We start from the raw sequence: 23,996 nt of genomic DNA on the forward strand, positions 1-23,996 counted from the left end.
TTGTTTAGGTCTTCTTCACTTCTTTTGAAAACAATATTTGAAATCACCTGCTTGGCAGAAGGGTTTGTTACCCTGTTATTAAAGCTACTTTGTTTCTGGGAAGTATACCAAACATTTTAACTAAGTATTTTATGAAGTGATTTTTTTTTTAATTTTTAATGTTTTATTTATCCTTGAGAGAGACAGAGCATGAGCTTTCAGCACAGAGCCCTATGTGGGGCTCATACTCACAAACCATGAGATCATGACCTCAGATGTTCAACCACCTGAGCCACCTGGGCTCTTAATTAAACCTGACTGCAGCCATGTTCTCATAAACACGTGCAAGTTGGAAGCTCTGGTGGCTGATTTCCTTCATAACTGTGCATGCATACCCATTTGAAATGGGCTAGTAGTAATCACTGTTGAAGGTTAGCAGGTAAAAAAGCCTGATAGAGTGATTGAGTAGAGACATTAAGGAAGAAGTGTGTTTAGCTGGTCACGCTTACAAAAAGTCAATACAGAATGAATCAAAATACCAGAAACTCTGGTAGAGTTAAGATCCCAGGGTTGGCAAAGGAAGGTTTCAAAAGCAGAAAGATGGAGGCAGGAGATTTATGAAGGATGTATTCTCTATTTAATTTTGCTGTGAAAAATCTGCTCTAATAAAGAGTCCATTTAAAAGGGGGGAAAAAAAAGAAAGGGAAAATACTGATGGGTATGTGGTGAGCAGTAAAGCCGTTTGCAAGGAAGAATTTAATCTCAGTGTTAAGTGAGGGCCCTTTCTGAGGAAGGCAGATGTGTGATATCTGAACAGTGATTAAGCAGTAATGAAGACAGCTAGCATAACTTTTAAAACTGAAGGTGAACAGTACTGGTATTTTAGCCCCAGAAAAATTGAGGAATTCTGATTTGCTGAGAGCTTACCTGAAATATCTGCCTATTTTCACACTAGCACTTTTTTTTTTTTAATGTTTTATTTATTTCCAGGAGAGAGAGAGAGAAACAGCGTGAGCAGGGGAGGGTCAGAGAGAGAGGGAATCACAGACTCTGAAACAGGCTCCAGGCTCTGAGCTGGCAGTCAGCACAGAGCCCGGCGCGGGGCTCGAACCCACGAACCGCGAGATCATGACCTAAGCGAAAGTCGGACGCCCAACCGACTAAGCCACCTAGGCGCCCCCACACTAGCACTCCTAAGCAGAGCCCTCTAGCAGTTTCTTTCTTAAAACTTAACACTGTCAACTTCTTTAAACTCTGGGAGGCGATAATAAAATTTTTGAGGTGATAAAAACAAAATTTTAATACTTCTAGGGTAACCTGATCCATTTCTTGAGTTTTCATTATAGCAAACATTATCCAAAACTTGTTATTAAACTGCTCTATTAAGACCAAAACCATTCAGGGGCGCCTGGGTGGCTTAGTCGGTTAAGCGTCCGACTTTCGCTTAGGTCATGATCTCGCGGTTTGTGGGTTCGAGCCCCGCGTCGGGCTCTGTGCTGACTGCCAGCTCAGAGCCTGAAGCCTGTTTCAGTCTGTGATTCCCTCTCTCTCTGACCCTCCCCTGCTCACGCTGTCTCTCTTGCTCTCTCCTAGAAATAAATAAAAAAACTATAAAAAAAAAAAGACCAAAACCATTCAAAAGGAATGTGAGATCAGAGAAATTAAATTCTGTTGATTTACTCTATGGAGGGCTATTCAATATGGGTTGAGATGGTTCTGTATTCTAAATAGCAAAAGAGCAAGTTGCCATAATGTTCTTTCTGCTCTTTGAAAAAAACTCAGAATGAGCCTAATAAATAAAGCAAATGTGTGTCTCTGGGAAAGGATAGGAGAATAAACTGCCCATCTCTTTGAGATTACAATCACTGAGGACTTTCACTCTAGAACTGCCGGTTTTGCTTGCTTCCCCCCTTTAGAACATTCATCCTCCCTGCCACCACCCACATTCCAATTTAAGTATCTTTGTAGTCACATGAGCTAAAGAACTGATGAAGAATGAACCAGAAAACTGAAAATCCTAACCATGACTGCCCAGCCCTTTATGTGTCTTATCCTCTCCACCACCTTTCTTTTCTGTGAAAGGGTGATCGTTGGGGATCTGTCCTACCTAGTTCTGGCTATTGCTTTGATCATGAAAGGTGATATATAAGAGTATCTTCAAAACAAAAGAGTAAATCTATGTTATTATTACTCATTTACTCATTCCTTTTTACTTCCTAAGCAGAGTCAAATTAATTTTTAATAATTAAAAATCAACTAATAATTATACAAATAGGGAGACAGTCATCCAAGATACTTTGGATACTTTCTTGATTAAAGGTGCAGAGATATAGCTAAGCAGTGCTATGGCCATTAAAGGATGGTTTCTTTCTGTTGAGCAGAGAAGATTTATTTACCTGTTTCCTCTAGGTTTTCACTTTTGCCGTTTATTTACCATCAGAAGGTGGTAATATTTGAATACCTCCCTTTTCCTGCACCAACTGGGAAAAATAATAGAGGTGCTTGACTTCTCTTGTTGTGTACTTATATTAGCAACTAAAAAATATAACTGGGCACTGTAAATTTGCTTAAGCTGCAAAGAATATTCACTAAGTCCATGTCGGAGCTTATAAAGTTTCACTATGTCCGCTGCTATTCCCACTACTTAAAGTGGAAACCTGAATGTGGTTTACTTTCTTAAGGATGCTTTGCACTGTGTTGATCAAACTTTTTGCCTTGTTTTCCTCTTCTAACTTAGCATGATAAAAACAAAACTAGGCAGTGCTTTCCTTTTCACTATATGAAAGATGACCAAAAAATGCTACTTAATGCTATCAGGCAATTAGGTCTTTAAGAAAAACAAGATTTGTGACTAAAAGGAAACATTTTGTTGGAACCTTTCATTGTTATGGCTTAAATCCCCTTTTATTTTTTATGTATTTAGTTTTTAAGTTTATTTATTTTGAGAGAGACCAAGTGAGCACACAAGAAGGGCAGACAGAGAATCCCAGGCAGGCTCTGTGCTGTCAACACAAGGCCTGACGTGGGACTCAAATTCACAAACGGTGAGATCATGACCTGAGCCGAAGTTAGACACCTAACTGACTGAGCCACCCAGGTGCCCCTATATTTCCTTTATAAGTGGCACCTCAGTAGCTCAGTTAGGCATCTTGATTTCAGCTCACAGTTTATGGGTTCCAGCCCCATGTTGGGCTTTATGCTGACAGCACGGAGCTTGCCAGAATTCTCTCCCCCGCCCCTCTGCCCCTCCCCTGCCTGTGTACACATGCACACGCTCTCTCAAAATAAGCAAGCCTAAAAAAGATACATATAAAAATAAATTCCCTTAAATAACTTTCCGTAAGTTAAAATCAGCATTTTTCACAAATATTAACAGTCACTAAATGAAATATTAACAGCAAAGCAAAAAAACATGATTAACGAAATTGAATGTTTTATTATTAAACTTTTTATCTTTCTGCAAGGCTGTTGCTTCACCATATAAAAATAGCACCAGCAAGCACAGTATATTACAAAATTAAGATAGTATTGTTCTTAATCTGGCACTATACAACTAACAAACCTTTCCCCACTGCCAGTTATTTTCAGTGGACAGATCATTTAAGTATTTTAACCCCAGTCCCGGGATAGATGTAAGCAAGTTTCAATTCCCAAAGGCTTAAGATGACAGTATTATCCTTTAATTACATAATTTTTATAACTAGTTTTTTTTAACCACAGATAATTTCAGGATTGTGAGTATTTTAACTGGAGCCTAGCGTAAAAATCATAGGATGTTTCAAAAAAGAATACATATTTTTATCTGCAATCATTAGAAAGTTAAGGGGTGTTTTCTTTCATTAAAATTGTCTTAAGTAGTTTCTTTTTGCATTGGTATTGCTAAAAGTTGCTATTTTAAATCCTCTATGTACCACTAATTTAAGACAACTATGCTACATTATTAAGTTGTTTCATACTGGTTTATTAGGGGTTCCAATTTCACTCCTCAATAGATTTTATGTATTTCTCATATTCTTCTTCACTCATTAATTCATCCAGTTCTGAAGGATTACTGAGTGTTATCTTGATCAGCCAACCTGCAACCAAAAAAAAGTTATCATATTCCAGATTATCTTTTTAAAGTATAATAGTCAAATTAATTCAAAATGTAAAAAATTTGAGTGCCTTGAAGTTTAGTATTCTTTACATAAAGCACTCATTATTTGTTCAAGGAGTTTTATATTGTACCCTTCACAATTCAGTTAATATCTTTGCATATCACAACTGAAAATTAAAGCCAGAACAGATTCTACCATAATGGATTAAGGACTATTAACCTCACATCTGGCACAATGGCTAAAAATAAAGACAAGAAATAGCAAGTGTTGACAAGGATGTAGAGATAAAGGAACCCTCATACACTACTGGTGGGAATGCAAACTTGTGCAGCCACTGTAGAAGACAGTATAGAGGTTCCTCAAAAAATTAAAAATAGACCTACCCTATGATCCAGTAATCCCACTACTGGGTATTTATCCAAATATGAAAACACAAATTTGAAAGCATACATGCGCTCCCCTAGGTTTATTGCAGCATTATTTACAGTACCCAATTATGGAAGCAGGCCAAGTGTCCATTGAGAGACGAAGGGACAAACGTGGCATATATACAATGGATTATTACTCAGCTATTAAAAAAAAATCTTGCCATTTGCAATAACATGGATGTCGTTAGAGAGTATAATGCTAACTGAAATAAGTCAGAGAAAGACAAATACCGTATAATTTCACTCTCATGGAATTTAAGAAACAAAACAAAGGAAAAGAAAAACAGAGGCAAACCAAGAAACAGCCTCTTAACTATAGAGAACAAACTGATAGTTACCAGAGGGGAGGTGGGTGGGGAATGGGTGAACTAGGAGATGGGGATTAAGGAGCACATTTATCATGGTGAGCACTGAGTGATGTATAGAACTGCTGAATCACTTATATTGCACACATGAAACTAATAAAACACTCCATTAACAATACTGGGACTAAAATTTTAAAAATTAAAAAAACAAAAACCTCAAGTTGTCATAACCACCAACAACTAACATTGAGGGATCCAGATACACAGACCAGGGACAGCTTTCTTTCCCAGAAGAAACACTAACTGCTGAGGTGACGACAGCAGAAAGCAGTAATGGAGGTAGGATGGCTAGGTGACAGGCAGTGGAGACCTACAAGCTAATCCTGATTTTGCCATTTATTAGCTGTGTGACCTTAACAGATGAACCCTTTGGAGCCTCAGTTCACGTACACAATAGAGAAAATTGCTGTCCCCCCATACTTCCCCAGGTTATTGGGAAGATGAATATATGAAAAAATTGGCAAACTGGCACACTGGGTGTTACCTGCCTACACCACACAGGGTGAGTGGATACTTTATGTCTGAAGAGGAAAATACCTGCAAGTGTTTGCAAAGAGTACCAACTGGGATGCCAAGAACATTGTAAAATAAGGCAGTACCTTCAGCGACAGATCTTAAACATAACCTTCTATACTGAGCTAATCTGTGTTTAGCTCTACTATTTACTATCAAACATCCCTAATAGTAGTAAACATCCCTACTATTTACTATCAAAAAGTGCAGAAAGATGAAGTTAAAATCAGCTGAAGCTTGCTTTAAACGCTAGGTTAAATGTTAACTGTAGCAGTAACCCTTTGAAAAATTTCTAGTTTAACAACTTACCATCTTCATAACAAGATTTGTTGACAAGTCCTGGATTTTCTGCAAGAGCCTCATTAATTTCAGTTACTTCTCCTGATAAAGGAGAGTAAAGTTCACTAGCAGCTTTCACACTTTCCAAAGCACCAAACTCCTCTAAATTGAGAAAATTAAAGAAAATATTAAATATCAAAAGTTAATAACTGAACATATAACATATGGAGTAGTCGCATTTAATACAGGTGTGATAAAACATTCTAAATATCTTTACTTAAAAATAAAATCATAGGGGCGCCTGGGCGGCTCAGCCAGTTGAGCATCCGACTATTGATTATGGCTCATGTCATGATCCCAAGGTAGTGGGACTGAACTCCATGCTGTGTGTAGAGCCTACTTACAATTCTCCCTCTGCCCTTCTCCCCGGCTCTCTTTCTCATAAAAATAAAACCATAAATTTTGTCATGCTCTTATCACTTGTGAGAAGGGTATGAATATCCTCAGTAAAGTGGATCTGTTTTAGACAGAGTGACAACAAGTGGTGATGTATCTGAATACCAATGTATTTAACTTCAGTAAAAATTTTCTTTCAATTGGCTATGCCCCTGGAAATGAAAATTTTAGGTGATTCCAATAATGAAGTAACTCATAACACCAGCCTTCCTGCAGATAACAATTATAAACTCTGAACAAAACATAAAAAAACAATTATATGAAAGCTCTGTAGAATGACTAAAAGAGGAATCAATCCTTAAAAGGGGCCCAAACTGGGTGTGATCTTTATTTATATAATTTGTACTGACAGCATTGCCTCAAAGGGCAGTGCTAACTAGAACACAAAAAGAAAACCGGTCTTATTTGCTTGAGGGATCAGAGGACAGAATGTGGGCCTGCCAAGGTGGCTGGAAATTGAGGGTTGAAATCCTAGAAAGGGAGCCATGGTGAAGAGAAAAAGTCAACAGATCCTAAAATGACCCATAGACCCACATTCTGGAATAAGCAGAGAGCCTAAAAGTAGCTATATTAAGTATGTTCAGATTTTTTTAAAATTTTTTAATGCTTATTTATTTTTGAGAGACAGAGCACAAGCAGGGGAGGGGCAGAGAGAGAGGGAGACAGAACCTGAAGCAGGCTTCAGGTTCTGAGCTGTCAGCACAGAGCCCAATGCGGGGCTTGAACTCATGGACCATAAGATCATGACCTGAGGTGAAGTCGGACACTTAACCGACTGAGCCAACCAGGCGCCCCAAGTATGTTCAGATTTTTAAAAAAGTTCATGTGTGAACACAGGGAATACCTCCAAGGAAATGGAAATTTTAAAATAGACATTCTAGAACTTGAAAGTATAATATCTAAAATAAAGTTCACTGGATGGCAGTAACAGAATCAGTCTGTGAATGTGAAGAAAGAGCATCTGAAATTAACCAATTACTTATTTCAGTGTTTTGACAAATTTTAAAAACACTGAAAAAAACAGAGCCTTAGTCACCTTTGGGACAACATCAAGTGATCTAAAGTGAATGATAATACAACATGCTCATATTTGTGGGATATAGCTAAAATAGTGCTTAGAAGGAAATTAATATCTTTAGGTTTCATTTACAAAGAACACCTTAAAACAAATGACCTGGATTCTAATGACACTAAACAAACAAAAGCAGTTAGTTTAGAGAAAGGAGACAACACTTGAAAGAAGGAATAGCGATCTTTTTTCCCAAAGGCTTTTAGCCTGAAGAGAGGCACCAATCTATGCCATGTTGGGCAGCCAAAATAAAGAAAATCTCAGTCTTAAATGGCATAAGGAACCAGAAGAAAATTGTCTGAGGACACCATAGCTCCTGCAAAAGTAAGGTGGGAAATCCCAAAGAGAGAAACTAAAAGGGAGAGCCCCAAATCCTGTGTATAAACTGCCCAGGTCTCTGACCTATCCCGGAGCCATCATGCACCAGGCAAACTCCCAGGTGTCCAGTTAAGGCTAAGAGAATTAAACTTATCTTTTAGCTGCTACCCACCAGAAGGGAGACAGCATTTCACACTATGGGTAAAAAAAAAAAAAAGGTACTTAGTAAGACAAATCCCCAATTTTCTACCTAAGAAGTCAGAAAAATTAGAGCAAATTAAATCTAAGTTGAAGAAAACAAAGATATGAGCATGAAACGGACTATAAAGAAAATTGTGAAAACTTGCTTCTTTCAAAATGAATACAATTGATAAATAGCTAACAAGACTCATCAAGGAAAAAAGAGAAAACACAAATTACTACAAATATGAAGGAACAAAACAGAGGTTCTTAACTGTAGATCCTATAGATATAAAAGGATAACAAATGAAAATGAAAATTTTTACACTGAATTTGACAACAGGAAATGGAAAAACTCCCCCCAAAACATAACAAAACCAAAGTAGAAAATAACCAAACAATGTAGAAAAATATGAATAGCCTTTATTTTTTTAATGTTTATTTTTTTGAGAGAGAGTGCAAGCGGGGTAGGGACAGAGAAAGAGGGAGACACAGAATTTGAAGCAGGCTCCATCCAGGCTCTGAGCTGTCAGTACAGAGCCTGATGCGGGGCTCGAACCCACTAGCCACCCACTCACTGTGAGATCATGACCTGAGCTGAAGTTGGAAGCTTTGCCAACTGAGCCACCCTCTCCTCCCCAGAATAGCCTTATATGTGTTAAGGAAATTACATTAGATATAAAAAAAACATTTTGACAGTGAAGTCATCTGACTCAGATTTCACTATATATCTTTTAAAGAATAATGCCAATCTTGTAAATTGTTTCAGAAAAAGGAGGTGAGAACATTTCTAAACTTATTCTGTTTTTGCATCATGACTACCAGGAATGCAAGGCTAATTAAACATTTAAAAATAAATCAATCTTGGGGTGCCAGGATGGCTCAGTCAGTTGACTCTTTGACTCAGGTCATGATTCCAGGGTCTTGGGATCAAGCCCTGCATCTGGGTCCACACTGAGCATGGGGTCTGCTTAAGATTCTCTCTCCCTCCTTCTGACCCTCTCCCCTGCTTTCGGGCTCCCTCTCTGTAAAAGAATAAGTCTTATTAATCACATTAACAGAATAAAGAAGAAAACCCTACAATCATGTGAATAGATGCATAAAACAAATTTGACAAAATTCAACATCCATAAGTGATCAAAACTCTCAAACTAGATAGTAAGGAACCTCCTCATAATGGGCCACCATATGGGCATCATGCATAATGATGCAATCTTAAATGCATTCTCTCAAGATTAGGAACAAGGCCAAGGCAATGACGTCTACCTCAGCACTTCTATTCAGCATTACACTGAGGGCTCAGTCTAGTGCAGTGAGGCAAGGAAAAGAAATAAAAATGCAGAAAGATTGAAAATAAGAAATAAAGCTCTTTATTTATGGATTACATTGTTTACACAGAAGATCCAAAGGAATCTACGAAACTATAAGAACAGTGAATTTAATGTGAAGTTTCAAGAAAAACACACACAGTGACCACCTTTGCAAACCTGATATATGCCAGAGTTGCTCAAACTTTCTTGGTTCCCAGTGCCCTAAGTATCTTAGTAACTTACTTTCATCTTTAACTACAACTATTTACTGATAATGTGTCTGTTGCATACTATACAAGTTTGCTACCATGGAATCAGAACACCAACCACTACCTTATTTGATGATCCTTGCTTATTTTCATGCAGTATTTGTTTCAAAGACACATTACCCAAAGTAACATACACCTAATATTGAAACTGTTAATTCCACTAAGCTATTGGTTGTGTGGGGTCCAAAAGAGGTCAAAAATTTAAAATATAAAATATCCCACAGCACCCCATGGCACTAGGGTGTATAAGATGGGAACCATGGAGACAAAGATTCCTTAGATGGAATACAGTGTTCTATACATAAATAAAAATATTAATAACTTGTTAAAAATTAAGTTTTTCAAAACACAAGAAAAAAGAAAATCACAAAATATGACAAAATACTCATAAAATAGAGATCTGAAAAGGGATTTGTACCTAGAATATATAAAACCCAAATAAATTTGGTAAAGGCTTGACTAGAAACTAAACCACAAAAAATGTGAGTGGCAAAAAGCATGTGGAAGGGTGCTCAACAATAAGTTGTCATTAGGAAAGGTAAGGTTAAAACCACGAGATCTGCAGTACCTAAAAACTCTCTCATACTGCTGGTGAGAATGTAAAATGGTACAACCACTTTCTAAGAAACTGCCAGTTTCCCAAAGTTAAAAATATATCTATTACACTGTAAGCCAGAAATTCCACTTTGATATGTACTTAGCCAAGAGAAATGAAAACATCTACAAAAAAGACTTTCACAAAAGTTTACAGCTTTATTTCTAGCAGCTAAAAACTGGAAATAACATGAAAATCCATCAACAGGAGGAAAGATAAAAATGTTACATAATGGTACACTATTCAACAAAATATGAACAGTACATCACATTATAAATTTCAAAATCATGATAGTGGACAAAGAAGCCAGACCTAAACTGTGGTTCCTTTTGAATGAAATTAAATAGACAAAACTAATCTATGGTGATAAATCAGAGAAGAAGCCATCTCGAGAAAGATCTTAATGGACAGAGTCTGCAAAGCGTTGGTCAAAACTCACTGGATTGTACATACATCACGCACTTTCAGTGCATGTAAACTGTGCATCAATTTTATAAGCACCTTTAGCAGAAAGTTTAGAGACCATTCATTAGGGATATTTATGTGAATAGAAGTTTTTTAAGCACAGAAAGCAGGTTCATGCTGCTCACTTACTGTAAAGAAAAATGTTCACAAACAGATCTCCTGCTTGAAAACAGCAGAGTGGATACAAAGTACATAAAACACAAGAAAAGAAAATAAGAACAAGTGGTCTCTGATGTACAGAATGAAGAAAAATGGACAGATAAAGATGATCAATCACAAGGGTCTTATTATGACATTGGAAAGGTTGCTACCTAGACCTTCAAAAAGAGGGATATGACTATTGAGAGCCAGGAAGCAGAAAAAGTTCAAGCAAGATAAGTGGGGAAGTTTAAGCAGAAAAACATATGGCCAATACTGTCAAAGATATTTAGAAAAACAGATACTTACATTCTGTAGGGCGGTCTTCTGTATGTCACAGAGCCCATGAATAATAATAAGCCCGGTACTAACATATCAAGCACTAATACTAAACATTATGCTTAATTTCAACTTAACCCTTAAACAACTATGAGGTAGCTATTATTATTATCCCAACAAAGATGAGACCCAAATTAAGTGATTTCACCAAAATTACATAGCTGATGCATTGTGAGGTCAGTATTTAAAACCAGGTTCTGACTCCTGAGCCCATTCTTTCCTGATATTCTTTACTGCCTCTAAAGAAAAACATATTTTACCTTCTCATCCTACTTTTGGATATGGCCATGAGAAAGTGATGCTTGAAGATTTTCCTGCCATTTTGTGACCTCTGACATACTGAGGCAGAAAAAGTAGGAAAAGAAGTCATGTCCTTGATGAACCTTCACTGTGCCACTAAGCCAATCCTATGTCCACCTATCTCCAGACTTCCTGAAGGAGATATAATAAATCTCAATTGTTGAATCTACTTTTAGATGAGTTTTCTGTTACTTGAGTAAAAAGCACGCTAACTGATCCTAGGTGCAAACGTTATTATTCAAGATAAGGAAAACTTAAGGCATGAATCATATACCAAGATGAGAAAAATACCTTGTTTGTTCAATTTTGTCCCAACTTCAGGCAGACTACAGTAAACAACATCTCCCAAAGCTTCCTAAAACAAACAAAACAATAACCTTTAAGAAATCAAATTAAACCTCCTAGTGAATAGAAACAAACCAAACACTAACACTCTATAATTCAGAGAGGACATATTTTACATCTGAGGGGCCACATTCTTTGGTTTTTTTCTCACAACCCTTTAAAACCTCCACAGCCCCCCTCCCCAATATACTAGAGCTCCTCTGAGAACACATACACCTTGTACTTTTCCACCTTTGCCGTTTTGTTTAGGCCATTGCCTCTCCTGTATTTGCTGAAATCCTACCTACTGATCTGCAAATCATAGTCCTCAAGCCTTGTACTCCCTGAAGACCTTGACTCTGTTTATTAAGAAGTGAGCTCTCCATCAGGTCAGTGAGTTACAACCCTTGTACTACTCATGTCACCCATCCACCATGTAATGCTCTGTGCGTTGTGTTCCATGGAGGGTATTCCCCTCATCAACTCCAGGAGGGGAGGACAACACTGGCACAGTATTGCACCCAGCACGTTGTGGTACTGGGCCTCAGCAGGTACGCAGAAACGCCAGTGAAGATACAACTGTCATTGATTCTCAACACCCCCTTTCCCCTTCCAGCCCCACCCCCGACACAGAAGCAGTGGAAAATCAGACTCCTACTGCTATTTTATGTTAATAAAAGTTCTCATTTTCTTCTGCATAATTTCTCAATATGGGATCAGTGGGAGATTGAGAGAAAAAGATTGGCTAAATAAAAGGTTTTGCCTTGGTCCAGTCTGTGCCAATCTAGGGTTTTCCTTCTTCACACCCCAGCTGGTGTGTGTATCACAGAATCCACAAAAGCACTGTCAACACTCCAAGCCTTCAACTGGCTCTTACTCTTCTTGCCTTAACTGCCCCAACATGAAACAAACATCTTTCCTGAACAAGGGATGTTCACTTGTAAGTGTTAACCTGACTAAATTATATTTTACTTGTTTCACTTATGATTGATATTCTTGAAAGGGCTCAAAATACTAAGGGGCAGAATAAACAATGTTTAAAAGGTAGAGACAATCCAAATTATGCAAGTGCTGACTGTTTTAAATATTTCAAGACAATCCAGTACCTGTGCAAAATTGCTGATTCCAACAGTTCCAATACCATTTTCTGTTGTTATCCATTCATGTTTGTCTGTGAATTTACGCACTAAAACAGAAGACCAATATTTCAGAAAAGCAGTGGCATCACTTCTTAAAAAGCACTTTTCATATCAATGCTGTCAAAAGGCAAGACTTCCCTAGTATTTGTGTTTGACTTACTGACATTGCCTTTCAATATACTACCCAGGAAAAACCAGATCTCGTGAAGACAGAACATCTCCCCAACAGTAGGATTATTTAGGCAAAGATGTGAACACCTGGTGCCTCTTTTGGAGATTTTATTATTCCAACATTAGTCTAAATCACACATATAAACTTTTGGGGGACATTTCAAAGTATACTTATCTATTAATGGTCTGTGTTATACAGAATGTAGTCTGTTCGTCTATAGACAGACGTGGGGTGAGGGAACATAAATGCTCATAATGCTTACAAATGCTCATAAATAATTTAACCTAAAAAAAAAAAATGCGTCTTTGGGTAGAGTTGACCTAAGAGGGCTTCACTGCAACTTGGTTATAAAGTGGAATCTTACAGGAATGAAACTGACCCGGAACAAATTATAACTTGACTGAGTCCTTAAGATTTTATTTTAATCGAATTAACCCTGTCCTTGAAGAAAGTGGCTACTGTCATTCTTTAAAACAAAACAAAAAAAATTTAAAGCATATGCTATCTGCTTAAATATATACACACCATATTCTGAGACCAAGTATTTTTCCAAAAATAATGCCTCAGAAGTTAACAGGAAAATGGTTCATTACTTCAAATACTGTTTTAGGGTAAGCCTTGCTGGTTCACTCTTACCCCTTAACCCAAAAGATAGTTGTACTTAAGACTGCATTAAATTGCTTTGATTACACAGCTGATACACAGCAGAATATTACTACTACTTTCTTTCCCCCAATCATTAAAAAACTTTAATTTCATATTCTTTACTGGAAGAAGTTGTAATATCTGTCACAAAAGAACTTGCTTTGCTTCATTCCATTCCATTTCAAATAGCTAACTGCTTCAGGACAATCTGATCTCTCGTGGAAAGTTCATACTTGGTGCTCTGACTGCCACTCTCCCTGCCCTCCCCCCGCTTCCTTTTCTCGACTATGTCAACTTTAGGAGCTCCTTCCTGCCAGGTCCCTTGTCTAGCCCTCCAGGCTAGGATTGGGGCCATCCAACTTGCTCCCACCGCACTGCACCAGTCTCCCTGGGTCCTGACCTTACAAGCGCGTAGCACTTGAGAAGCTACACATACAGCCCTTCTGTCAGTTCTCCCCAGGAAAGAGACTAAGTACAAAACCAGCAAAAGCGTGGTTTATCCCGTTTTCACTTGTATTCCCAGTTCCAAACACCATGCTTCGCAAACAGTAAGCACTCAGAACTTTAGAGAGTGAAATAACTTTTTAGTGGGGTGCCTGGGGGGCTCAGTTGGTTAAGCGTCCAACTTTGGCTCAGGTCATGATCTCACAGTTCCTAGGTTCAAGCCCAGCATCGGGCTCTGTGCTGACAGCTCAGGGCTTGGAGCCTGCTTCCGATTCTGTGTCTCCCTCTCTCTCTGACCCTTCCCTGTTCACGCTGCCTCTCTTTCTCTCTCAGAAATAAAACATTAAAAAAATTAAAGAAATAATTTTAGTTATTTAGTTAGTAAAGGATATTCTGAACAAAGTATCTACATAGGTATTTGGCTACAACACTTATTTCTCCCTATCACTGTTACAGCTCTAGAACTTGCTGATTACAATACCAATTATGAGCAGTTTAAATCCAAACATACCTTTTTAAAGGGCTGGACAACAACAAACATGCCTTCTCTGAGACTACTGTCTTGATTTGGGCCTTGCCATCTTGCCTAATTGTAAGAATAATCTTAGGAGTAAGGTTGCCCTCACTCAGTTTAAAACTGAGCAACCATAAATTTAGAGGAGAGGCAGCATTAGTAAGGGAACTGCACGGAAGTCCACTTAACTTCAAAGTCCATAAGACTTTTTACTAGATCAAGCTGTTTAGGCTAAAGACCAGGGTTAGTTTAATTTTCCTTGAATCCTTGGCCCAAAAGGAAAAAGTGGACAGATTAGGTAAATAATTACTTCTTACTGAGCATTTAAAAACATCACTTTTGGCCTCAAAATGAGGCATTTTCCTTTCAAAGTCACTACTCAGGGTGCCTTGCTGACTCAGTAGAGCATGCGACTCTTGATCTCAGGGTTCTGAGTTCAGGCCACACATTGAGCGTGGAGCCTACTTAAAAAAAAAAAAAAGTCCGTTCTAAGTCCCTAGTCAGATAACATATTGGTCAAACTATTTTTTATTATTTGATTCTATAATATTTCATAACAACGTTTACCAAGTACTCACCTTTTGTCAGGCTACTTGTACATAAAGGTTGCGTTTTCATTTCAGCCTCCCAACAACTTTGTGTGGTAGGCATTATCATTTCCATTTTTCTGATGAGGGAGAGACTCACAAGTTAAATGACTGCCCCAGATCACATAGCTAATAAGAGGTAGAATCAAAATTGGAACTTGGGTCTCTGTTCTTAAAAACCTTAGTGTTCAACCAGATCATGGGTGTTGATATTTTGGACAATATTTAACTAGATATTACACTGAATAACCAAAACAAAAAAAACGCATATTCTTATCTCAGATATGCTTTTCTCTTGTATTCAAATTGATAAATATTGATACATTTCACCAACAGAACTAAAGGAATATATGAGCAACGGGAGAGTAGCATCTTTATGTTTGACTGAATAAATAAATATGCTATCAATTCTTCCAGTTCCAAACAGGTTTCTAAAATAGTCAACTTAATGCGACAGCAGCCATCACAGACCTACGCACCCTAGAGTTCTTGGAGGTGCTCTTAGGGTCTCAAGCATTTGTGCACGCATTAAGAACACGTTTTCTGCAGCGGTAATTGCACTAATAGTAGCAGAGATGGCCAGGGTATTTGTGGGCAGGTCTCCTAGTTACTTAAATTCCAAGTCCGTGTGAGACCTCATTTCTGTCCCAGCACATCCATGATTCAGTATAGACTTTAGCAGAATATATGGGTCCAAAAGACTTTATCTCACTGTTTTTGGGAAGTAGGCAAGTCTTCAAAGTTATGCTCACTTTTGCCAGTAAAAATCTAGCTCCCGTGCTTTAATTTCATTAAGTGCTCTTGCTTTAATCTGACTTAAGATCTCAATGATAGCCCACATAGCAAAGCAAAGCCTACTATGTCTCCACTTTCAGGGCCCACGATGCACACACGCGCAGGATAACCTAAGGTCGCGATGGAGCTTAGCGACGCTTGCCCGGTGTCTAGCAGCGAGCGGCCACGCGTGTGCGCCAGGTTCCTCCTCCCGGCTCCCCAGCCCGCAGGACAAAGGCTGCGGTGTCGGCCACGCCACTTAGGGAGGCAGCAGCGGCCACGCAACCAGGGATCCCAGCAGTAGGAAGAAGCGTGGGCAGGGGTCGCCTCTCTGGACCCGGAGGTCAGCACGGGCGACTCGAGGTAAGCACTGACGCGGGGACGGAGGCGCCCAGCCCCTTCCCCCGAAGCAGCCGGGTTCACCCCACGTGCCCGCCCGCGCTTACCAGACAGCAGAGCGGAGCCCGTGCGCAGCATCCGGACGGGGCCCGCCCTCAGCCCCCAGGGCCGCGGCAGGCAGGGCGCGGCGGGAGCGGAGGCGGCGCGCAGGCTNCAGGGGCGGGGCCTAGCGCGGCAGGCCGAGGTCCGGCGGGGCCTAGTACCCTAGAGTCGCTTTTTGGCAGTGAAAGTGCAAGGTCAGCAGCTCCAGCTTTGCTAGCATGGGAGACCCGCTGGGACAGTGAGAAGGGTTCCGGCAGACATGGCTTCGCGGGGCAGGCATTCCCGTGCCACTGGGTCCCTGAGGTCCTGGGGAAGATAGAGTGTCCCCAGTCCCGATAAATACGCCCCCACCTTTCTTCAGAGGATCAAGGTCACCCAGAGCAGGATTCATAGCCAGGTCTAAACAGAATCATTCCAGAAGACGACTGTTGTTGGACAGTGGCCAAAGAAGTTCTGACACATAGTTTCTCTTTGACTTTGAGAAATACTGAAAACAATCCAGGAACCCACTTTATTACTTTACAGATCCCAAGGGACCAGGGTACCCCATGCAGGGGACAGACAGAATCATGAAGTCCCTAGAGAGGCAAGGAGTCTCCTTGGTGGAGACTGGATGGGAGCCAATTAACTAATCCAGGAGCAATCAAAAGACTAAGTTGAAACCCATCATGGTCAGTTCTTTGCATAAGTATCCAGCCCTGGGACCAAGGCCTTTCCAGAAAAACAGAAGTCATGGCACCATCCAAGGAGATGGAAAATAATTAAGTTCTGGAAAAGACTTCACCTTCAACACAAATTTTATGGAGTGGGCAGGAATCAGCAAAGAAACACTGGGGTGAAAAACACCTCAAGCTCCACATCTTCATTATTACAGATTATCATCTCCGCATACTCAATGTTACACACACCCTAAAGCGTGTGTGTATGTGAGAGTGTGAAGGGGTGTTTGGGAGACTTACATGCTGTTGCATTGAGCTTCCACCCCATTTACAAAATGGTCATTGTTAGCACATCTGTGCAGTGCTTGCAAGGGCAATCCTGCTTCGTTTTCCTTTTCCTTGCTATATGCCTGGGACTGTGCAAACATTACCTTTCTGATCCTCTCCAAACCCCTTTCTGATAGGTGTTACTTTCATTGCATAGGCGTGGAACTGGAGGCTCAGAAAGGTTAATTGGCTTGCCCAGGAGTGGAATGGGGAAGGCCTGTCTAGCTTAAGCAGCTACTAGGTGGCTAGGTGGCAGTAGCAGGATTTGACCTCTAGTTGGGTTCATGGTCAACTGCTGTTAAGCTCTGCTACTTGCCTCCCTTTGGGATGCTGACTGGCTCTCAGTGGTCTACTCCAAACTCCAGATTTTGGCTAGCTTCTCATGTCAATATTCTGTCTTTATTGTTGTTTTGTTATAAGCCAACATTGCACAATGCAAACCATGCCCTAAAATATTTATTCCTAGCTCGACTAATGTGTTTGGTGGAAGAACAAGGTCACATATCAATCTGTGAACCATATCACATGGCCTTCCACCAAAACAATAGGCAAGGTGTCATTTTTAAAAGTCTAATAAGTATTAAGGCTAATCAAAAAAAATTTTTTTTTTCTTAATTGGTAATCTTTGTAACATCCATGGCTTGAGATTTGGAAGGTCATCCCATGGCACGTTTGGTACAACTTCCTGAGAATTTTGCCTGTGGTCTTTTCTTTCAAGTGTCTCAGAAGGGGTCCACTCATCTCTTTAAGCTTTTTTTCCTCTCATAACAATACAATTGAAGGAGTTGCCAGTTTAATATTTACAGTCAGTAAAGGGGTGGAGAGTAGATGGGTAAGATGAGAAATGAAGAGGGAGAGGGGAAGGGGGGTGATGCGCATGGAGGAGGACACTTGTTGGGATGAGCACTGGGTGCTATATGGAAACCAACTTGACAATAAACTATTAAAAAAAAAAAAAAAGATGAGAGATGAAGAGCTTACAACTTCTCCAGATCTTAAAAGTTTTCATATTTAAAGCAAACAGACTGGGGCGCCTGGATGACTAAGTCGGTTAAGCATCTGACTCTTGATTTTGGCTCAGGTCATGATCTCATGGTTCATGAGATTGAGCCCCATGTCGAGCTCTGTGCTGACAGGAGCCTGTTTGGGATTCTCTCTGTCTCAAAAAATTAACATTTAAAACTAACTAAATAAATAAAGACGGACTGTATTATCTGGGTAGGTTTATGTACTGGTCTATTGGGGCCTGTGTGTACACCTTGTTATAGGTTATCTGATGAGTGTCCCTGCACATGTAGCTCACGTTCATACCTGATGGATGAATGGATGATGGGCTTTTGGTTGGAGAGAAAATGATGAAATCCTCAAGGTTTGTGTATGTGCATGTTATGTGCCTCTTTATAAAGGATCTTTTTTTATTTTCAGAGTGGGATCCTAACTTAACTGTCATAAAAAGACATTTAAACTCTCATCCAAATAGGGGCGCCTGGGTGGCTTCGTTGGTTAAGCGTCCGACTTTCGCTTAGGTCATGATCTTGTGGTTCGTGGGTTCGAGCCCCGCGTCGGGCTCTGTGCTGACTGACAGCTCAGAGCCTGGAGCCTGTTTCAGTCTGTGACTCCCTCTCTCTCTGACCCTCCCCTGCTCACGCTATCTCTCTCTCTCTCTCTCTCCTAGAAATAAATAAAACATTAAAAAAAAAATTAACTCTCATCCAAATAGAAGCCAGTAATTCAGCTCCAGGGTTGATGAAGTCATTCATCAAGCACTCATGTTCCTCTTATCTTTCTGCTCTGCTATCTTTGGATGGTTCCACATGGTCTCAGAGTAACTGCCAGAGTTCCTGGAGTCTTGCTCAGACCAGACCACATCTAGCAGCATAAGGTGCCATCTCCATGTGTCTCTCTTTGTTGGCAAGTAGACCTTTGCTGGAAGTATCCTAGAGACTTCAGGTTTCACTGCCTGGAACTGGGTCATGTGACTACCTTGAATCCCTCATGTCAAGGGAAATGAATTAGTAGCACTAAGACTAACAGGATTTACATTGATGTGGCTGCAGGGTCACCTTCCCATGAGTCTCCGGGGAAAGGGGTAGATGGCTGCCTGAACAAAGTTGGGTTCTGATAGCAAAGAGGAAGGCATGGAAAGGATTTGGGGCAGGCAACCTAGAGTGTCTGTTACCACAAGTGCGTGAGAAGGAGGGGGAGAGATAAATGAGCTGGAGAGGATGTGCGGTCCACTCTCCTGCATGGGGGAGGGGAAGCATGCCCTACCCACAAAGGCACCTGAACATCTTTTGTTAGCTAGATCTGTGGTTCTCAGAATTTAGAGCACGGTTAGCAAGTCTACCTGCACATTGGAGTCACCTAGGGAGACTTTATAAAATTATTGATGCCTGGAGGTGCCTGGTTGGCTCAGTCAACTAAGCACCCGATTCTTTTTTTTTTTTAACTTTTTTTTTTTAAGGTTTATTCATTTTTGAAAGAGAGAGACAGAGTGTGAACAGGAGTGAGGCAGAGAGAGAGGGAGACACAGAATCTGAAGCAGGCTCCAAGGTGTCAGCACAGAGCCCAATGTGGGGCTCAAACTCATGAACTGAGAGATGCTGGCCTGAGCCAAAGTAGAACATTTAACCAACTGAGCCACCCAGGTGCCCCGCGCACCTGACTCTCTATCTCAGCTCAGGTCTTAATCTCAGGGTCTTGAGTTCAAGCCCTGCACTGAGCTACACACTAGGCGTAGAGTCTACTTTAAAAAAATTTTTTGATGCCTAGGTCCTAGGTCAGAGATTCTGAGATTCTGATGTATTGGGATAAAGACTGGGGATTCTAGCATGCAGCCAAGCTTGAGAACCACTGGTGCAGATTACCAATTCCCAAAGTATCAACTAAGGAACACTAGCCCTGACTGAGGTGCTGCAAAGCTGGAGTCAAAAAGTTTTGGGAATTGTTACACCTTTATCTCACATGCTCATCTCAGTCCAGGAGACTCACAGTGCATATTTAGTATGTTAAAAACTCTGAAAGTTCTCATACTAAAGAACATGTGTAACCTTTATAATCTAGTAATCTAGTGTTTCTGGCTTTTATTTGGTTCAGAAACATTTCTGGGGGAATGATACCTATTAGGTCGAATTTTGTCCCCTAAAGAGATAATGTTGAAGGCCCAACCGTTACTACTCAAAATGTAATCAAATTTGGAAACAAGGGTGTTGCAGATGTAATTAGTTAAGATGGGGTCATAATGGAGTAGGATGGGCCCTTAATTCAGCAGGGCTAAGATCTTATAAGAAGAGGGAAAGAAACACAGGGACAGACACACAGGGAAAAGGCCATGTGGTGACAAAGGCAGAGATTAGAATGATGCATCTACAAGTCAAGAAACACCAGAGGACCCTAGAAGCTAGAAGTGAAGACCCTTCTCCAGAGTCTGCAGAGAGAGCATGGCCCCATTCACACCTTGATTTGGGGCTGCTATCCTCTGGGATGGAGACCATAAATTTCAGTTGGTTTAAGCCATCCAGTTTATGCTACTTTGTTCCGGCAACCAGAGGCAACTGATACGATGGCCATTAACACTTCTTGGACACAATTTGAGAAACTCTGAGATAGAATCATTCAGAACCAATCCCTGACCAACCAAGAAGATGAAATAGTCCGTAGAGATCATTTTTTTCCCCAAACTCCAGACAGTATTTGTTTTATTTCTAGAAAGAAATACATTTGCACAGTCTATTACAGTAGTGGAGATTTTAAGTACTCAAGCATATATTTTTATTTTTTTTACTTGCCAGACTTGGTGGCTTTTCTATGGACACAGAAAAACACTGGCCTGGAGAGACTGTAGAATCACTGGGAAGCATAGGTCCGAGGTTCTGGCCTTCGCCCTCTACAGATGCTCATGTGTGGATGAAGAGCTTAAAGCTTGGGTGCAGATGACACAGGTACAGGGGGCCCGACCTCTGACAGCAACTCGGCCTCCTCCCTGCTGTTTCCAGGCTCTTCTCTTTTACATTTAATGCCCAGGAAACCAAGTATTTTCACCAGCAACAAATCGACAATCTCTCCTTCCTCCGACAGCTGTGGAGGGAAAAAGAACCATGCAACATACATAGAAGCATCCTTCTTGGGTTTCTTCCTTTCTGAGGGGAAACCATGTTTTTTTTGTTCAGTTTGGTCTCTGCCAAAGTCATTGGAGTATGTAGAGTCAATTTTGTGTTGGGATTCCCCTTCTTCTGGGAATCCCAGGGGTGTGGTGCTCCCATCTTTATCCCGAGGTTTCTTCTTCCCCTGTGATGAGAAGGACTGTGTTCCCTCTACCACCCCCAAGAGAGGCTGTTAGGAGTTTATGTACAAAGACTCTCCTGCATTGCAGCTGGGAACATGAAATGGTGCAGCTGCTTTGGGAAATAATTTGCCGGCTTCTCAAAATTTAAGCTAGTTACCATATGACTTGTTGAAACAAATTTCTGGGCCCAAGATGGACATGCTCCTGCCTGGGATGCCATGTCTGCAGACTGAAGCTTAGAGAACTTTTGGGTCCCTTGGGATGCTCCCCTTTATCAGAATGCAGTATATCAGGTTAGCCAGCCCCTAAACACCAAGCCACTTTTGGGGTCTATTCTTCTTTTCTTTTCCATCTCACCCCAAACTAGGTTGACTGTGTGGCCCCAATCAGATATATTTTCATTTTTCTCTTCCTTGTTCTTTATTCTTTTATCCTATAAAAGCTTCCTGCCTTCCACCGCATTTGTATTTCTCTGAGTAGAGACTGTCCACTTTATGGAGTGTTAAGGTTTGCATCACCTAACTTGTCTTCCTTAATAACTTTTTAGAAGGTTTCAGTCTTGGCTGTATATTAAAATCACATGGGAAGTTTTTAGAACTACACATGATTGGCTCATTCACCCAGGAATTCTGTGTTTATTGGTCTCAGTGTAGCAACAGGTATCCCAAAAGCCCCCATGTGATTCAAATATGCACTCAGGGCTGAGCGTCACTGGGGTCGTGAACCGAGTGCCACCTTGGGAATCAGGAGACCCAATTCTAGTCTGCCCTTCATTTGTTTGTGTTCTCGAGGAAGGAATGTCCTCCTTCTGGACCTGTTTCCCCTCCCATGAAGTGAGGGCTTTGAGCTACAGTGGTCTCTCAAGTCCCCCTAATGTCTAGGGCTGCTCAGTTTCTTCTTACTTCAAGGTCAGTGACTGTTGAATAGGGCAAAGGGACTCACCTGATCATCTTTTTGCTCCTCATTGAAGGCCACCAGAATGACAGAGATAAATAGATTCAACACTACAAATGTCATGAAAATGATGCAGGACCCAATCAGGAAGGAGCCAAGCACTGGGCTGTAGTCCAGAACCTGTCAGGAAGAAAGCCAAGAGTCATCCCCAGAAGTCCTGTGTCCTAGTGGCCACTTCCCCCATAGCCACCCTCAGAGGGAAAACTGGTTCCCAGACCAGGAGAGCCTGGAACCAGGAAGGGTCCCTTTTGTCTGGCAGCTGAGAGTATGGGCAGTGCTCTCAAGAGCTGCCAAGAGATGGGTTGTCTGGATGCTTCAGTTGGTTAACAACTGACTTTGGCTCATGATCATGATCTCATAGCTCATGAGTTTGAGCCCAGCATCTGGCTCTGCACTGACAGTGCAGATTCTCTCTCTCTCCCTCTCTCTGCCCCTCCCCTGCTCGCTCTCTCTCTCTTTCTCTCAAATAAGTTTTAGAGAGAGAGAGAGAGAGAGAGAGAGCTATCAAGACAGGAAAAGGACAGCACCCCCTACTCCCTACTGCCACCATTTCAAAATATAAGCACAATTTCTGGCTAGGGTTGGGAGCATTCCCTTCCAGAGACCTCCTAGCACAGCTCTCTCCTGAGTAGTCAGTGCATGATGTTCTCCTGTAAGCAGAGGTCCCCAGGGCAAGCTACAGGCCCTAGTATGGGGCTGTCTGCCTGGAGGAAGGGGACTTTTTATTTGTCCAAAATTGCCTTGTGCTTGGCTATGGACCCAAGGGGTAACATCCACTCAGGGAGAGGCATTTGAGGAGGGTGCTTTTTCTAATTTTCATAAAGGCTTGGTGTAGATGGGAGTGTCCGTGTTCCCCCGACCCCACCCCATTACCTCCTCATAGTTAAAGATTCCTAGCTGAAGGCTGATCATTGTTTCTGCTGCATCAAAGAGGGTTTTGTAGGAACGGAGTTTCCAACCAAATATTAAGTTTGACTGTAATGGAAAGAGTCCTTATGAACAGAAAAAGAAACCAAACAACCTTCCCGCCCCACCCCCAGAGCCTGTTGTTTGACAGTAGAGTCCATGTTCTGGGTCAGCCTTACTGTTGGTCTGGCAGAACTTTACCTATGGGGGCTTGCAAGTGGGTGTGTGAGGGATGCGCATCCACCTCTGGTGCTCAGCACCACCTGCTAGGCTGCCATTGCATTCACTCAGATGGCTGCTCTAAGAGTCAGCAATGAACTTGGGCTCTCTGAGGCCCCAGTCTCTTTGTTCTAGAGGAGTTGGGTTGGATGACAACAGGCTTGTGCCTGGGCAGGGCCTCCCCTATAGTTCTTCCTCACCACAGCACCCCTCCTGCCAAAGATTTCCACTCATGTGTCAGGGAGGCCTAGCACTCCCTTGGCTCTGAGTTGCGAACTTCTCATCTCAGGACACTGCAGTGTCCCTGTAGGTCCTATACCACAGATGGGAGACTGAATAAACCCATGTGAATTAAGGGGTCAGGTGAAGTACTTTCGATAAAACCAGACTCCAGATTTTTAGCATACACCCGGCATCACTCCATCAGTGCACTCACCCCATTTCTGAGGGTGAGAGAGGAGGATGAAGTAGGTCAGGAAGGGAGGAGTCAGGGTTGAGGTGATAGG

The 23,996-nt window shown here is 41.1% G+C and overlaps 2 protein-coding genes across 2 annotated transcripts in view; both read right to left on the reverse strand.

Annotated features, from left to right (window-relative positions):
* Positions 1–3,395: 3,395 nt before the first annotated feature.
* Positions 3,396–23,996, reverse strand: part of GCSH (glycine cleavage system protein H) — a 39,838-nt gene continuing 19,237 nt past the window's right edge. Inside the window, exons 2-6 of the mRNA XM_077754060.1 lie at positions 16,146–16,251; positions 12,531–12,610; positions 11,392–11,455; positions 5,692–5,823; positions 3,396–4,055 (exon numbers count right to left, since the gene is read on the reverse strand). Coding sequence (XP_077610186.1) covers positions 3,958–4,055; positions 5,692–5,823; positions 11,392–11,455; positions 12,531–12,610; positions 16,146–16,176 — 405 coding nt within the window. The 5' untranslated portion in view covers positions 16,177–16,251 and the 3' untranslated portion in view covers positions 3,396–3,957. The remainder of the gene's footprint in view (positions 4,056–5,691; positions 5,824–11,391; positions 11,456–12,530; positions 12,611–16,145; positions 16,252–23,996) is intronic.
* Positions 20,901–23,996, reverse strand: part of LOC144223351 (polycystin-1-like protein 2) — a 92,296-nt gene continuing 89,200 nt past the window's right edge. The window contains exons 41-43 of the mRNA XM_077754056.1: positions 23,239–23,340; positions 22,354–22,485; positions 20,901–21,203 (exon numbers count right to left, since the gene is read on the reverse strand). Coding sequence (XP_077610182.1) covers positions 21,042–21,203; positions 22,354–22,485; positions 23,239–23,340 — 396 coding nt within the window. The 3' untranslated portion in view covers positions 20,901–21,041. The remainder of the gene's footprint in view (positions 21,204–22,353; positions 22,486–23,238; positions 23,341–23,996) is intronic.

This window comes from Crocuta crocuta, unplaced genomic scaffold (genome assembly GCF_008692635.1).
Source record: "Crocuta crocuta isolate KB4526 unplaced genomic scaffold, BGI_CrCroc_1.0 scaffold61, whole genome shotgun sequence".
NCBI classification, from domain to species: Eukaryota; Metazoa; Chordata; class Mammalia; order Carnivora; family Hyaenidae; genus Crocuta; species Crocuta crocuta.